This window comes from Myotis yumanensis, unplaced genomic scaffold, assembly GCF_028538775.1.
Source record: "Myotis yumanensis isolate MYYU_CA2020_CCGP unplaced genomic scaffold, mMyoYum1.0.hap1 SCAF_10, whole genome shotgun sequence".
Taxonomy (NCBI): Eukaryota; Metazoa; Chordata; class Mammalia; order Chiroptera; family Vespertilionidae; genus Myotis; species Myotis yumanensis.
This window is the reverse complement of record NW_027223761.1, coordinates 20,233,056-20,250,353: the sequence shown is the minus strand read 5'-3', so window position 1 is coordinate 20,250,353 and position 17,298 is coordinate 20,233,056. Positions and strand designations below refer to the sequence as shown.

General features: G+C 39.3%; 1 protein-coding gene and 1 pseudogene across 1 annotated transcript; both read left to right on the top strand.

Annotated features, from left to right (window-relative positions):
* Window positions 1–3,073: 3,073 nt before the first annotated feature.
* LOC139017736 (olfactory receptor 5AN1-like) lies at window positions 3,074–3,984 on the top strand (annotated as a pseudogene).
* A 6,898-nt stretch (window positions 3,985–10,882) lies between these two features.
* LOC139017979 (olfactory receptor 5AN6-like) lies at window positions 10,883–11,827 on the top strand. The gene has a single exon (XM_070426603.1). The coding sequence runs from the start codon at window positions 10,883–10,885 to the stop codon at window positions 11,825–11,827; it is 945 nt and encodes a 314-aa protein (XP_070282704.1).
* Window positions 11,828–17,298: the final 5,471 nt, after the last annotated feature.

The window sequence follows — 17,298 nt, the reverse complement described above, 5'->3', positions numbered from 1 at the left end:
ACAAAAACCCCGGAAGTCTTACTCCTAGACAAACCTAGAAATTGCCTATTCTGCTATCATTCACACAAATGAGGAAACACTCGTGTTTCGAGTTCCTACGCCCAGATACCTGGTTTGAATTTTTCTGAACTACAATTGAACAGGAAGAGCTTGACCGTTTTGCATGTATCCCCACATTCTCCTATCATCTTGATCTACTACTACCTTCCCTGAACATCTAAACAGCTGGGGAAAATAACCAGTTTGTATGTTTGTATGTGACCTTTGTGCTTTTATTTCATACTCACTCTTCCCATGCTTCTCTCTCCCCTTCTAATGCTGACAGCCTGTGTGCAATATAGGTTATGGGTCTGGCAGAGATGAGAGGCCTATCTTTCCCACAAGTAAAGACATTGCCTTAGCAGGCTCTTGCAATCATGGCTTGGAACAGTTATAAACTGGGTGTGGCAGCATCTCTCTTTAGTGTTGGTAGACTAGATGGTGGGCACCAGTTGGAAGACAGACAAAACACATACTTTGGTACAACCACACTCTAGAAATAAACAGGCATTGGGACCCAGGGAGACCTTATGGAAGAACAGAGGTTTCATCTCTGTCTCAAAGCAAAGGTCTTCTGAAATAGAGCCATGATATCAGATGGATTTCAAAGTCAACATGTCCTTTCCATGTAGTGTCTAGGGACAGAAAAGCCAGACTCAGAGGACCAAAGGCTTAATCTCCTACAGTGGCAGGTTACAAAACAAAAATTGCTTCTCTTTTTGTATATTTGGAGAAAGAAGATAGCAAAATGGGGTAGAGGGAGGTGGAAAGGTTCCTTCTTAATGTGTGTTTGGGGAGATTGAATATAGTGTTTACTTTTTCAGAGTTTCATACACACTTTGCCCTATTCTCCCTGTTTTCCTCCTTGTCTTTCTACCTTTTTCATACATTTTCTCCTTCTCTCATTCTCCATTTCCCACTCTTTTAATCCTTCAAACCAAGTAGTCCCATCTAAAAGTAAACAAACAGCTTAAGTGCCCATGAGCAGATGAGTGCATTAGAAAACTGTGGTACACCTACACAATGGAATACTACTGCTGTAAAAAGGAAGAAACTCCTACCATTTGCAACAGCATGGATGGACCTGGAGAGCATTATGCTAAGCTAAGTAAGTCAGTCAGAGAAAGATAAATATCACGTGATCTCACTCATTTGTGGAATATAATGAACAACATAAACTGATGAACAAAAACAGGTCCAGAGACAGAGAAGCATCGATCAGACTGCAAACCTCAGAGGGAAGGCAGGGGAGAGTGGGGGTAAGGGGGAGAGATCAACCAAAGGACTTGTAGGGATGCATATAAGCATAACCAATGGACACAGACACTAGGGGTTGAGGACACTAGCTGGTTTGGCTCGATGGATAGAGCATCAGCCTGAGGACTGAAGGATCCTGGGTTCGATTCTGGTCAAGGGCACATGCTTAAGTTGCAGGCTCGATCCTCAGTAGCGGGTGTGCAGGAGGCAGCCGATCAATGATTCTCTCTCATCATTGATGTTTCTATTTCTCTCTCCCTCTACCTTCCTCTCTGAAATCAATAAAAATATATTCCTTTTTTATTTTTTTATTTTTATTTTTTTTTAAATATTTCTTTATTGGTTTCAGAGAGGAAAGGAAAAGGAAGGAGAGAGAGATAGAAACATCAATGATGAGAGAGTATCATTGATCGGCTGCCTCCTGCACACCCCCACTGGGGTTTGAGCCCGTAACCCAGGCATGTGCCCTTGGCCGGAATTGAACCTGGGACACTTCAGTCCGCAGGCTGACGCTCTATCCACTGAGCCAAGCCAGCTAGGGCTATATTCCTTTTTTAAAAAAGAAAAAAGAACGGTATGAGAAAAAGCTGACCAAAGAGAGCCAAAATAAGCTTCACTCAAAACAAAAGAAGAAAGCTGAGGAGCCCTTGATAAATAACAGGCAACTAAAAATAAGGTTTAATTAGAAATGATAGCATCTGAACTGGTTGAGAAAAGCAATGTGGCAAAAAAAAAGGTGCTCTGAGATTAACACCAGCTTCCCTAGTTTCACATAGTTCTCTGTGTACAGTGGAGTTATCTGCAACAAGTTGAGCTCTCGGGCATCTGTGGACACTAGCTTTGCAGTGGTCACTATCTAAAGGCTGAAATGTCCTTTCCCCTCAGGTACACATAAAATGCATTGCAAAACATTTTAATGCTTCCAGAAGGGACATGGCAAAGTGGGCATGAAATTAGCAGGGACAAAAATTCCATGACAACCATGACTCCAGCCAGGTTTCCTGCTTGAGGAGGGTTTGGGGTAGCATTTTGCAGTATACAGGACTATACATTAGCTTCCCTGCCTATGCAAGGTGGGAAAACAGCCTTCAAGGCTGGCAGGGCTCATTGTTGGGATCTCAAACCAGGCAAAACTGTGCACCAAGCTCCCTGGACAGACAGGTCCACTGGTCAGCTCTGTAGAAGGTCAAAGTCACTGGTTGGTCTTTTGGCTCAAGTGCTGCTGAGCTATGCAGGTGCTCTGGCCAGGCTTCCTGGTCGAATGAGCCAGGGGATACACTCAGCAATAGGTGGGGCTATGAATTAGCTTCCTTGCCTGGGAAGACTGTGTTGTGGGCCCATAGGTGGTGTATTATAGTAAGAATATGAAGATTTTGACCTGCTGAATGAAGAGGCAGAATTCATCCACATGGGTTGACAGGTATCTCATTCAGTATCTAAGCTCTCACTTTGGAAAGGAAAGAACCCCTAGGTTGTTATGATCAAAGGCACAGTTTCAATATACTCACATAAAGAAAGTAAATTACCAGACTTTTCACTGACAGATTCTAGATATTGGAAGTAGGCGTGCAACGAGCCAGGGGTTGGGTAGTTCTCCATCCCAGATCATGAGTGAGCAGGAGATAGAGAATCTTCCATCCAGGACAGTGAAACATTTCCCCTTGTTTCCAGTGCTCATTGGAGGAAAAAAATGGCACATTTGAGAACTGTAACGTTATTATTTCACCTGAGTCAGCAATGCATTCTCTTGTCTCTTTCTGATTTTAGGAACAAGCCAATGATTTGTGGAAGAAATATTACAGAGATCACCCATTTCATTCTCCTGGGATTCTCAGATTTTCCCAGTATCATAGCAGGGCTGTATGTTGTATTCCTGTTGATCTACATTATGACTCTGACTTGGAACCTGAGCCTCATCATCCTATAAGAATCAACTCCCACCTCCAAACACCCATATACTTCTTCCTTAATAATCTGTCTTCATAGATATCTGCTATGTGACTTCCACAGATCGCAAGATGCTGTCAGACTTCTTCCAGGAGCAGCAAACGATAATCTTTGCGGGCTGTGCTGTTCAGTACTTTGTCTTTTCAACCATGGAAGTGAGTGAGTCTTGTGTCATGACAGCCATGGCTTATGACGGATATGCTGCCATTTGTAACCCACTTCTCTATCCATCAATCATGTTGCCTAACCTCTATGTTTCAATTGTGCTGGGATCCTATTTGGCTGGACTTTCTGTTTCTATATCCCAATTGTGTGCCATACTTCAGTTCCACTTCTGTGGGCCTAATGTCATCCACCACTTCTTTGGTGACATATTTCAACTGGTAGTCCTGTCCTGCACTGACACTTTCTTTGTACAACTCTTGATGGCTATATTGACACTGATCTTTGGAATAATAAATGTCTAGTTATCATGACATCCTATGTGTATATTGTCTTTTCCATCATGAAGATCACTTTAGTTAAAGACAGGTCCAAGGCTTTCACCACCTGTGCTTTTTATACCTCGGGTATGTTTGTCTACTTGAGTTCCAGCTCTGGTGTTTCCTCCAGGTTCAACAGATTTGCATTGGTCTTCTACAGTGTGGTGATTCCCACACTGAATCCCTTGATTTACATCTAAGGAACAAGGAAATCAAAAATTCCTTGAAGAGGTTGTAAAAGAAGAGAGGGTATTACTGAGGTCAATAGTCCTGAGATTTTTGACAGATTTGTCTCATCAGAATCATCACCTTAATCCACAATAATATGCACATTAATGGAGTGTAATAAAATTCATACTAGCTTTGAACAAAGAAGGCTTAATTAGGCCTGGGAACATACCCAAATGGAACCACAGCTGACTTGAAGCTACACAAACACAGTATCATTAAGTCCTGGAGATTCATTACTTTTCCCCTACATGAGCAATTACCTCACCATTTATTAATCTACCTGCAAATATATGTGAAACATCAAGGTTTAGATACTTGTTGCTTCTTTTTTAACTCTAAGATTGATCTCTGTTCCATCTCAGGCCTCTGAGCTTAAAGGAGAGATACCCAGCAGAGGCCCCCAGGGATGTAGAAACCTTGTCTTCCAAATATTCTGATGCAGCATAGTCCAGACATGGTGGGATCAATGTTTGTTCTGCTTCTGACCATAATGGAAATGAATAGAGAGAGGGTATATGTTTTTGTACAGAAACAAATCTATACATTTGGCCCAGTTTTGCCTCCTGGAAAAACGTGGCTGAGATAGTCAATATTTTTCTATAGCCTCTTTTAGTGCTAATAATCCAATATATATTTTGGTCACATCTTAGTCTCAACCAGCTATAGTCTAAGCAGGAGGAGGTGATTTGAATCATAAAGAGGAATGCAATGAAGTATGTGGTTCCTTCAGTTCCATTTACTTGAGTCCAATGATATAATTTCTTGCATCTGGTGTCCAGTGCCGATTTCTAATGGGGGAGGATATTCAAAATCCATGTCGCAGCCAATAGCAATTTCTGATACTGTGGGACTCAAACTTCTTTTTCTCTCCCCCATTAAGACTTGAAATTTTCCCTTGGTTTTATAGTGAGTGGGATTACACTGCCAAGTTATTTCTGATATTTTAATCATTTGTTCAATTTGATGTGAGGAGACTTGTGTGGGAACTCATTGTAATAACAGAGTTACTGAATATTCAATATTGGAAAGACTAAGAACAAAGAAGGAAAACTGCCATACATTCTTTTCTATAGATTGTGTTCAATGGTTTATATTCTAGAGATTTGTGGTTGTATGGAGTGATATGATGGATGGAGTAGAATGGTTAGAGTTATTTTAATGTTGATATTTATCAGGAAACCTCAATGGTTATGAGAGGAAATAGATAGTGGTTTAGTCAGGGTTCTTATCTCTGGCCTGTTATTGCTATCTGAGGAGGAAATAAAGGTCGTGGTCATAGTGGTCTGGTTAAAAAGAGAAACAGGTGTGTAACAAGATTTGGCAGATTGTCCATACTTGAACAAACTGATATAAAATAGGTATTATTATATTTATATATAGTACTTGGAGATTCATTGGATTTTTAATCAATGTTTTAGGGGTTTCAGTTTTAATGAGTCACATGAATTACTCTGTTTAATTAAGGATTGTAAGTAAAAAAGTAGTTGAAGCCTTTGCTAAATCTTCCATGAAATTCCACATGTACAGGATTGAGAGGAGGGGATTGTTGAACCTCTGGGAGAGAACATGTGGGTTTAACACATGCCAAGGATACTGTAATATGAATAAAGGATATTTGCTTCACCACTCCATGCAGGTATAGGTTTGTTCTTTGACACATTGCTCTTTCAAATGTGTGAAAATGTATGGGATGCCTGTCCCCAAGGGGCCATGAGGGATTTGAACTTTTTTAGATATTAGTGGGGGATACTTCCACAATGTTTCACAGATGTACCTCTTGATGGGTTCAGATGAGCTCAGGGAGGTGATGAATAGGAACTGCTGATGGTAATTAGAAATTAACATTCTGGGGCTGCTGTGGATGGGTGAGGTGCCTGAGAACTGCTGTCTTCCAGGAACTGTCTCCATGGGCTTCTGTTGAGAACAATTAGCTAGAGCTACTGATAATAAATGCCATTAAAGTACTATTTTAAAGAAAAAACATGGGGAAAATAAAACACAGTTATTCAGACTTTCACCTGAAGAACATTTAGACCAATGGGTACCTTGCGAAGGGATCGTTTTCTTTATTTCTTTTTCAGATGTTTTGTTGTTAGTGTTTGGAAACACAACTAATTTCTCTATGTTGATTTTATACTTTGCAACTTTACCGAATTTACTGTCTAATTCTAACAGCTTTGGTGAAGTTTTTTTTTTTTTTTTTTTTTTTTTTTTTTGGTGAAGTTTTTAGGATGTTATATATATATAAAATCACCACATGCAAATACATAATTTTACTTCTTTTTTCTCCATTTTGGATGCCTCTTATTTCATTATCTCGCCTTATTGCTCTAGTTCTATGTTGAATAAGAGTGGTGGGAGTGGTTATCCTTAATTTGTTCCAGATTTTAGAGGAAAATATCTGTGTCTTTTCCTATTGAGTATGATGTCAGCAGTGACTTTGTCATATATTACCTTTATTATGTTGAGATATGTTTCTTTTATACACAAGTTATTGAGAGTTTTTATCATGAAGGAATGTTGTGTGTTGTCAAATGGTTTTTCTACTCTATTGAGATGATCATGTGATTTTTACTTGTAATTTATCAATGAGTTATCACATTTATTGATTTGTGTTTGTTGAAACATTTAAAAATATTTTTTTTTGATTTCAAAGAAGAAGGGAGAAGGAGAGAGAAATATAAACATCAATGATGAGAGAGAATCATTGATTGGCTGCCTCTTGCACACCCTATACTGAGAATTGAGCCCACAACGTGTGCTTGTGACCTGACTGGGAATCAAACCATGACTTCCTGGTTCATAGGTCAATGTTCAACCACTGAGCCACCCATGCCAGGCTGTTGAACCCTTTTTGCATCCCAAGGATAAATCCCAGTTGATAATGGTGCATAATACTTTTAATGCATTGTTGAATTCGATTTGCTTATATTTTGCTGAGAATTTTTGCATCTATATTCATGAGGGATATCGAGCTAGAGTTTTATTGACTGTAGTTTCCTTTCTTTCTTTGGTATCAGGGAAATATTGATCTCATAAAATGTGTTAGGGACTCTTTCACTTTCTAAAGATGTGTGTTTATTGCTGTTAACCTGTAAGCATTATATATTGGGTGTGTGGAAACATAACTTATTTAGTTTACATGTTTCCAAGCCAAGAAGAACTATAAGACATTATTGAGAGAGTGCTAGGAATCCCTCAAAGATTCAGTCCCAATTGGTGAAGATACTAATATGATCCCAGTTTGTTAAAAATCCTATATAATAAATGGGTAATATGCAAATCAACCAAATGGCAGAACGACACTTGCTGTGATGCTTACTGACCACCAGGGGGCAGATGCTCAATGCAGAAGCTGCCCCCTGGTGGTCAGTGCGCTCCCACAGAGGGATCGTTGCTAATCGAGAAGCCAGGCTCCTGTGGGGAGCAGGCCTAAGCTATCAGTCAGACATCCCTCGAGTGCTCCTGGACTGCGAGGGGGTGCAGGCCGGGCTGAGGGACCACCCAAGTGCATGAATTTTGTGCACTGGGCCTCTAGTATGAACAGAAAATGGAGATATTACAATAATTATATTAGTAAAAACAATTTTATAACATGAATTAAGTACTTCCAAGCACTGGGCAGGTATTATTTTATCTAAGTTCACCACAACCCTTTTAGGTAGTTGTGCTATTATTGCCTTCATTTTAATAAATAACCAAGGCACAGTGAGATTAAGTAAAAAGTCAGGGTCACAAAACTCATAACTAAGTAAGATAGAATTCAACTCAGGTAGGTCTGTCCAGAGCCTGAGCACATAATCACCAAAACCATAATGAATGATTGTTCTGATAAAGACCTTAAATTTTGGGTGACCATACAACCTGGTTTGCTTGGGACAATTTTGCTTATTGTCCTGACATGGTTATTAATAACTCTCCTTTTCATGACCAAAGTTGTTGAGTTTGGATAATGAATGATATGATCACCCTGTGTTGAGAGTTCCTCCCAGATGTCATAATAGTGAAAGTCTAGAAAGGAAAATTGGAACTTGCTTCAATTAGGTCATGAGGGCACATGAAAGTGTGGAGAAATGGAATCAGTTGGGAGCATTTCTCGTTTTCTCCATCCATCACTCTAGAGAGTAATTAACTGAAAATGGTGCTTTCTGTTAATTGTCTCTTCTCTTTCCACACTGGACCCCAAGGAGACACTTAAGAGAATTCTTATTTGGAAGTACCTCTCTCGCAGCAATGGCTAGCAGGAACCATGGCCAAAAAGCCCAGAGCCTAGGGTAAGTAAATATCTTCATCCTGAATGCTCATATGATGTCTATATCCTCTAATTCCTGGAATAACTCTATGCACATTTAGATATCTAGAGTGCAGTCAACATTCAGGTCCAGCAGAAGGCAGCTGTGGGGGCAGCACCTCCCAGATTTCTACAAGACATCTGTTGAAATATCTACAAGAATACCTGGGTGAGTAAAATAGAAATAGCTTTCTTTCTTCATATTTGGCTTCTCTTTCACTCTTGCAATCCTGTTCTTCTACGCCCTCAAACCAGCAAGCTCATATATTCAGGTTCGATGACCATTTTATCTTTTCATTTTCTCAAAGTAGCCATGCTCCATATCCTCTATCCAGTGGGATTCTTTGAATTTTAACAAAACCCCAGGCATTTGAATGAAAAGAAAACCATCTAACATGGAATTTCAGGCATTAGTAAGTAGGTGGATTGAGGATTAGAGGGCATGGAGATTTGCTGATAGCTCACCAACTGGGTCAAGGAGCCCTACATTTTAACCACCAAATGATCTATTTTTCCCCCTGTAAAAGATTTTTATTTAGCAAAATACCTTTATGATATAATCATTATTATTTATTATTAATATAATAATTCTCATTTTTGATAACTTACTAGGTGACCAGCACTCTATTATATACTTTACATACCATCCTAAAATAGGTTTTCACAAAAACCCTATGAAATGATGAACATTCTTCCCTTACAGATTAAGAAATGAGGTACAGAAAATTTTTTGTATGATTAGATTTATTGTTTTCTTTTTATACTCAGTACAACTTGTTGATAAAACCATTTTGGCCTCAAGTTTTCTTCAAGGGAAGACTTTTACTACTGGTTCAAATTTTTTTAGTGTTTATAGAATATTCAGATTTTCTATTCTTACTTGAGTCAGTTTTGGCAAGTTATATTTTTTACATTTTATTTAAGTTTTAAAATTTATTGATGTAATATTGCTTAGAGTATTCTCTTATTACCTTTATAATATCTCCAGGATCCCCATTTTCATTGTTTTAAAATTTTTTGTTTTGTCTTGGTGTCATCAAATCTATCGAAAATCATATTTGATTTTCTTGTATTATTTTAAAATTATATCTAGAGTGCAGTCAACATTCAGGTCCAGCAGAAGGCAGCTGTGGGGGCTGCCTTTAATTTAAAAATTTTTGTTCTTTCCTCTGTAAGAATTATGATCAGATCATGTGTTTTCTTTAATCTTTTATATGCACTTAAGACAACTGTATCTCCCTACATACATTTTAAGTTAAATCTACAAGATTTGTTAAGTGTTCTCACCAAAAAAAGAAATAATAATTATGTGACATGATAGAGGTGTTAACTAAAGTTATGATGGTAATCATACTGTAATATATAAATGTATCAAATCAATACATTGTACATTTTAAACTTATATAATGTTTATATGTCAATTATATTTCAATAAAAGTCTACAAGATCTGCCGAATCCGGTTTGGCTCAGTGGATAGAGCGTCGGCCTGCGGACTGAAAGGTCCCAGGTTCGATTCCTGTCAAGGGCATGTACCTTGGTTGCGGGCACATCCCCAGTAGGAGATGTGCAGGAGGCAGCTGATCGATGTTTCTCTCTCATCGATGTTTCTAACTCTCTATCTCTCTCCCATCCTCTCTGTAAAAAATCAATAGAATATATATAATTTTAAAAATCTATAAGATCTGATAAATAGTATGTCTCAATAAATTTAAGTTTTAAACGTTTTATAATTTCTATTATAATTTATTATTTGACTTCTTAATAGTTTATAAATATATAATTGGTTTTTAATTATGTTTCTTAGTTATAAATTTTTTATTGATTTGTAACAATAAATGAACAATAGTCTGATAATGTTATCTCTAAGACCAACCCTTTAACCCTTTAACATTTAAACTTTAAGTTTTTCAAAAACCAAAGGAGAGCTTCAAAATTGTATTAGAAAGCTATTTCTAGGAGGGGGGTAAAGGAGGGGAATGGGAGATATCTGTAATACTATCAACAATAAAAATATATATTTAAAAAAAGGAAGCTATTCCTTACTGACATCACTTCATATAATACTATATGCATGGCAGGGACTGTATATAATGGAACTAATTTAACCTCAAAGAGCCCTTTGAGATAGGTCCTATTGTTATTGTCATCCCTATTTTACAGATAAAGTAACAGGCAGAAAGATCATAGATAATCTCTTCAGAGTTAAAAAGTTCACAGATAGCAGAGCCACAATCCAAAACCAGCCATATGACATCTAAGGCCATGCTCTTAGTCACTAAGCTTTCCACAGGAGTTATAACCCCATTACTAATATCCTAAAATTTCCAAAGCACCGGTTTAAATGTTTTTTTTTTTATGTCAATATACTTTATTTTGTGTTTAAAGAATCTGATGGGTTAATAATGAAAAGTATAATTATCCTCTTTTATATGTGGGAAAATTGACTCGTAAAACCATTAAAGCTACATAGAGGCAAATTTACCCAGGGTTGTGTCATCTAAAATGGCTCACTATTTCTCCTGACTCTATGTTCAATGTGGGTAGAAGGTAGTTTATTTTAATAGAAATTGATATAACAACTGACTTAGAGATTTATTCTCTTCTCTGCCTACAGATTCTAGGATCACCAGTGCAATGATTGGGAGAAGGAACAGTACAATGATTATGAAGTTCATTCTCTTGGGATTCTCTGAATTTCCAAAGCTCACCATTGTCCTCTTTTCAATATTCCTAGGGATCTACCTGATTACAGTGTCCTGGAATGTGGGCCTCATCACTCTCATCAGGACTGACTCCAAGCTGCACACACCTATGTACTTTTTCCTCAGTTACTTGTCCTTGTTGGACATCTGCTATGTTTCTACTACTGCCCCCAAGATGCTCTCAGACTTCTTCAAGAAGCACAAATTTATTTCCTTTATGGGGTGCACCATGCAATACTTCTTCTTCTCTGGCCTGGGTCTGACTGAATGCTGTCTCCTGACAGCCATGGCTTATGACAGATATGCTGCCATTTGTAATCCTCTGCTTTACACAACCATCATGTCCCCCACCCTCTGTGTGCAGATGGTGGCAGCATCTAGTGTAACTGGATTCTTTGGCTCATTTATCCAACTGTGTGCCTTACTTCAGCTGCATTTCTGTGGGCCAAACATCATCAACCATTTCTTTTGTGACTTGCCCCAGCTGCTAATCCTATCCTGCTCTGACACCTTTTTTTTCCAAGTCATGCTGTCTGTGATCACAGTAGTATTTGGGGTCTCATCTGCCCTCATTATTATGATATCCTATGGTTATATTGTTGCCACCATTCTGAAGATCACTTCAGCTGAAGGCAAGTCCAAAGCCTTCAACACCTGTGCTTCTCACCTGACCGCAGTAACACTCTTCTTTGGCTCAGGTATCTTTGTTTATCTGTATCCTAATTCTGGCGATTCTCTGAGCCAAAACAAGTTGGCATCAGTATTATACACTGTTGTAATCCCTATGCTAAATCCATTGATCTACAGCCTGAGGAACAAGGAAATCAAAGGTGCCCTAAACAGATGGAAGAAGAGAATCTTCTCCTGGTGTTACTAATGATGACATTTATTTCAGGTGTACAGTGTAGGAAAATGTCACCTAAAACATTGACTTACAGCTCTTGTAATTGTGGGCTGAGTTACAGTTTCCTCACTCTTCTAATGGAAACCCACAAGTGGCACAGGGACAGGAAAATGCACAAGAAGTATCTGGAAGCTCAATCTTTCATCCTGCATCAGTTATGACCTAATACATCAATAGGCCAAGCAATCCACAAGTATTTTTGCAGTTAGTAGAGGTGCTGTGCCCTATCACCCTCAATAGTCTATCCCTACCTAACATATACTACCTTAAGGACCACAGATGTCAGTACTGATCAAGGCTGTCAGGAGACCAACCAGCCTCCTCATAGCATCTCATTGTAGGTAGGGCAAAGATTGGTATTAGTACACAGAGATCTTTTTAAACAAAGAATTGCCTAAATAATTGTGTTAGTTCTCCTACTTAACCTATTTTTTATTGGTGGGATTTATGGATTAATTTCTTCACTTGTGAGTTTGTTCAAAGTGAAGTAACCATCCCAGGTCAAAGATTTGTCAACTTTACACAAAAAGAAATTTGTTGTAATAGGGATGCTTACCGTTTGTCATATTTAATATTTGATTGACCAATTGGCTCATTAGGGATCCCTAGACAATTCCTTGTCTGCTATTGCTATAGCATCACCTTTGTTCTTTCATCTTCACTATGTAACTAGAAAAGGGAATTAGGAACTGGCATTGTAGGGCACATATCCCTGTGCAGAAGTTTATGATGAATGACCAATAATCAGAGACTAAATAGTCATGATAGAGACTCAGTAATTAGACAGACCCTTGGAAAAAACTGTGTATTTCCCCTTCTGTACCTACATATGATTAACATTTTTGCATTAGTCATCTTTTTAAAGACACAGGAGTACTTTATGTGGTATTGTCCTAGGGAAAAATTGCCTGTATCTATTAATTCTATTATACATTAAGTTCTGGGTTTCTCAGCTGCTAACAAAACTGAGCACCATGTTTGAGAATGTTAGGGCTCTGAGATAAGGAGATCAAAGAAGTTGTATTTTCTTTGCTGTGTTAGCAGAAGAGAATGGGGTTTAGTAGCTTTTAGGATTCTGAGAATAGGTTAGAAGCTCCTAATCAGCACTGATTGCTGATGGTTTGCACTGTTTATCACTATACATCTCAATTATTTTATATTCTAAATGTGGAAGATAATGCTATATATACCTGTATCTCATTTTGCATAAGTGCCCTAATATTTTATTTCAGTGAGTGAAAGTAGATGTCTAAAAGTGAAATTACAAGTGAGGTTTGGATAGGTTCCTAAGTTTCTTAAACTGAGAGCATGCAGGGGAGTGGATCGATGGACAGCTCTGCCTATGAAAGAGCAGCTTCAAGAAGGTTAACTTAAGTGAAAGAGGCAGGCACAAAGGACCACATATTGTATGATTCCATTTTAATTAAACCTTCCGATAGGCAGATCTGTAGAGACAGAAAGAAGATTAGTGGTTGCCTAGGGATGAAGGGGTGGAGGGGAATGGGAGTGACTGCTAGTGGGTATGGCGCTTCTTTTGATGAAACTATTCCAAAATTTGGTTGTGGAAATGATTGCAAAATTCTGAATATGCTAAAAAGTTACTGGATCATATGCTTTGAAATGGTAAATTTTGGAATATGTGAAGTATACCTCAATAAAGCTGTTTAAGAAAAAAAAAAAGAAAGAGGCTGGGCAGGTGTATAGGACCAAGGGTGACATTCATGGGAAGGGACCATGTCTATTGTGGGTGTTCCTTAGTGATTTGATAATGAAAGAGAAAAAGGAAGTGAACCATGGAGGTAAAATTCCTTGGAAAATCAAAATCAAATGAAACACTAACCCATCTCTGTTCCTGAGGGAAGTAATCATATACAAAACAAACTTCTCTTCTTCATATCAACAATAAAATGATACACTTAAACTAACAAACCTAGTCAACTTGCATCCTTGTTTGACTCCATAGCCCTACACAGTCTCGGACCTCAGATTCTCTTAGAATTGACCAATATTGCCAGGATTCTTGCAATTCCCTCACCCGTTGCACTGTGGCATGGTCCAGATAGATCATTCACCAACAGGACACTTAATGAACAAGTAGAGGTTCTTGGAACAGGACTGAGCCAAATGCAGAATTCAGGAGGAGGAGAGGCCAGCAGCCCCTTTTGGTCAGGAGTAGAAATGAAGAGATTCACCATACGTTTCTTCTTAATAGCATTTCTCTTTATGCATTTGCAGTACCGCTTGACTTGTACTGATTAGAGTTATATATGGATTGCCAGAACTATATTGCATGGCTATAAAGATGATCAAATTAACCAATTGATATGAAGTGGTAAGTAAAATGGAACTTTTGTTTTGTTTTTAATAATATATTTGTGGTTTTTAAAAAATATATTTTTATTGATTTCAAGAGGAAGGAAGAGGGAGAGAGAGATAGAAACATCCAGGATAAGAGAGAATCATGGATCTGCTGCCTCCTGCAAGTCTGCCACTGGTGATAGAGCCCACAACCCGGCCATGTGACCTTGACCAGAATTGAACCTGGGACCTTTCAGTAGGCAGGGCTGACGCTCTATCCACTGAGCAAAACTGGCTAGGGCTGGGACAATGTTTTATATATGTATACTAGGGGCCTGGTGCACAAAAATTTGTGCACTCGGGGGGGGGGGGGGTGGTCCCTTAGCCTGGCCTGTGCCCTCTCGCAGTCTGGGACCCCTCAGGGGATGTCCACCTGCTGGCTTAGGCCCACTCCCCGGGGGATTGGGCCTAAGCTGGCAGTCGGACATCCCTCTTGCAGCCCGGGAGCCCTCGGGGGATGTCCACTTGCCACCTGGGAGCAGGCCTAAGCTGCAGTCGGACATCCTTAGCACTGCTGAGGAGGCGGGAGAGGCTCCCACCACCACCGCTGTAGTGGCAGCCTTCAGCCTGGCTTGTGGCTGAGCAGAGCTCCCCCTGTGGGAGTGCACTGACCACCAGGGGGCAGCTCCTGCATTGAGCGTCTGCCCCCTGGTGGTCAGTGTGTGTCATAGTGACCAGTCATTCTCAGTCTTTCTGCTGTTAGGGTCAATTTGCATATTACCCTTTTGTTATATAGGATTATTTATTTATTTTAATATATTTTTTTATTGATTTCAGAGAGGAAGGGAGAGGGAGAAAGAGATAGAAACATCAACTACACGAGAGAATCATTGATTGGCTGTCTCCTGCATGCCCTACATTGGGGATCGAGCCTGAAACCTGGGCATGTGCCCTGATTGGGAATCGAACCATGACCCCCTGGTTCATAGGTCGATGCTCAACCACTGAGAAATACCGGCTGGGCTATATGTATATTTTTAAATGATGAGACACTAAAATGTGAAATCCTGATAGACTTTTGTTAACCATTAGAGGGAGATCCATTGCAAGCCTGTAGTAACTGAGAAGTTAACGGACAAGGAGGGCAGTAGATGGATCTGGCTAGTGATAGTGATGATACTGACTTCAGTGTGTGTAACTCTTTTCAGTTTATAGCCACAAATATTGGGTCATGACAGCTTGGCTATAAGCCTCTCATCTGACAGATGAGGGAGCAGTACCTTAGCTCACATTTGCTGATGGGACCTAGCAAACAGGCAGCAGATGAGGAACAAGGCAAACAAATGTACCATTCAAGAAGAGGGAATGTTAACATCTCTCCCACAGTGGTCCACGCAGGATATTCCTTCTCCCTCAATCACTGCCACTCCAGCTGGGACTATCACTTCAAATATTTGGGCACACATATTTGAGAGAGGCTGAATACACCTAGCTTTATTTTGTGCCCAGGGGGTAAGAATTCTTCTCTTTAATAGATCTCTTCATGTGGACGGTTCACAACTTCTTTGTCAGCCCCTTTTATCTTTGGATAAAGATAAGAAAATCCTTGCTATAAGAAAGTTTGTCTTTGAACTAAGCAACAAGTTCTTTCCAAATAATATGCAAAAGAGACATTACAGTCTCCTCCCTCCATACTTCATACAATGCAGAAAAGGGTGACATTTTGTGTGAAGAGGTGTGTGGGGCTAAAGGATTCCAATATTCTTTCTTACCCTGTTCTGGAGGAAGACAGTAAGCAGAGAACCCAGTTTGGGTGTTCAGACTTCCGATTTACAGAACTGAGATAATATGTCTATTGCTTTATGTTGCTAAATTTGAGCTAATTCATTATGCAGCAACAGCAAGCTAATACTCTCATTGCATATTTCCATTTGCTTCTCTATAAAAATACCCATTTCTGAACTTTTGCAGTTGATATCTGATTAAGCTATTCTTATTTTTTTTAAGTTTCTTTGTAGAAGAGTTGTGCTATTCGATTAAGGAAACAGTCACTGAGCTTCTATTTGATGCCAGGCTCTGGGAAACAAAGATGAATAAGAAATAAAAACCTTAGCCCTGACCGGTTTGGCTCAGCGGATGGAGCGTCGGCTTGCGGACTCAGGGGTCCCAGGTTCGATCCGGTAGGGGGCATGTGCCTTGGTTGCGGTCACATACCCAGTGGGGAGTGTGCGGGGGGCGGCTGATCGATGTTTCTCTCTCATCGATGTTTCTAGCTCTCTATCCCTCTCCCTTCCTCTCTGTAAAAATCAATAAAATATATTTTAAAAAAAGAAAAAAAAAGAAATAAAAACCTTAAAAGACTTCAGAGAGGAATAGTACAATTGGACACACAACTATTATCTGAGTCAGAAAGCAATGGAAGCCATGAGGGCATAACAAATACAAGCTATGAGAGTTCAGAAGAGGGAGAAATGATATCCATATGAGGGTGTCAAGAAAGGTTATCTTGAGGTGGCTGTGAGAACTATGACAGGAAATCAACATGAGGCTCAAGAAGTAGATGCCTTTGTGGGGTTGGAGACCACATTTAAATAACAGCTATCATCAATAATCAAAGTCTGGGAATTATACTGGAAAGAGAAGAAAATAGTGAGGGGTGGTGGTAGGAAACACTTGGAGCCAGGGTGATGGACTCATGAACTTGGGAGGGCCTGAGGATCAAGAAGTCACCAAGAATAGATTTGGTGAATTGCACAGTAAAAACAAAACAAAACAAACAAAACAAACAAAGCAGGAAATTTTGATAAAGGTACATTTTAGAGTTTGAGATTTTAAAATCAAGCATTTTCCAATTATGGTGAGGTTTGGGATGGGGCTGCCATATCATCTAACTGGGAAACTGGGATGGTATGGAGTATGAAGTCAGTGGAGGTATAGAGGTCAAGACTGTGTGCAGCGAGGGAATTTGGAGGGGCATTCACCTTGAAACCATTTGATTTATCTTTCTGGTTGCCCTTAAACATACAGGGCTAAATAAATGTTTATTTGAGAAGCATAGAGAAGAAGGAAATAATCACAATGAGGTGAGGTCCATTTAGAAATATTTCAAGAGCTCAAAATCTTGTCTTGAAGAGAGGCAGTACCAC

Coding starts and splice junctions, on each gene's coding strand:
- LOC139017979 (XM_070426603.1), top strand. CDS start 10,883: ATGATTGGGAGAAGGAACAGTACAATGATTATGAAGTTCATTCTCTTG.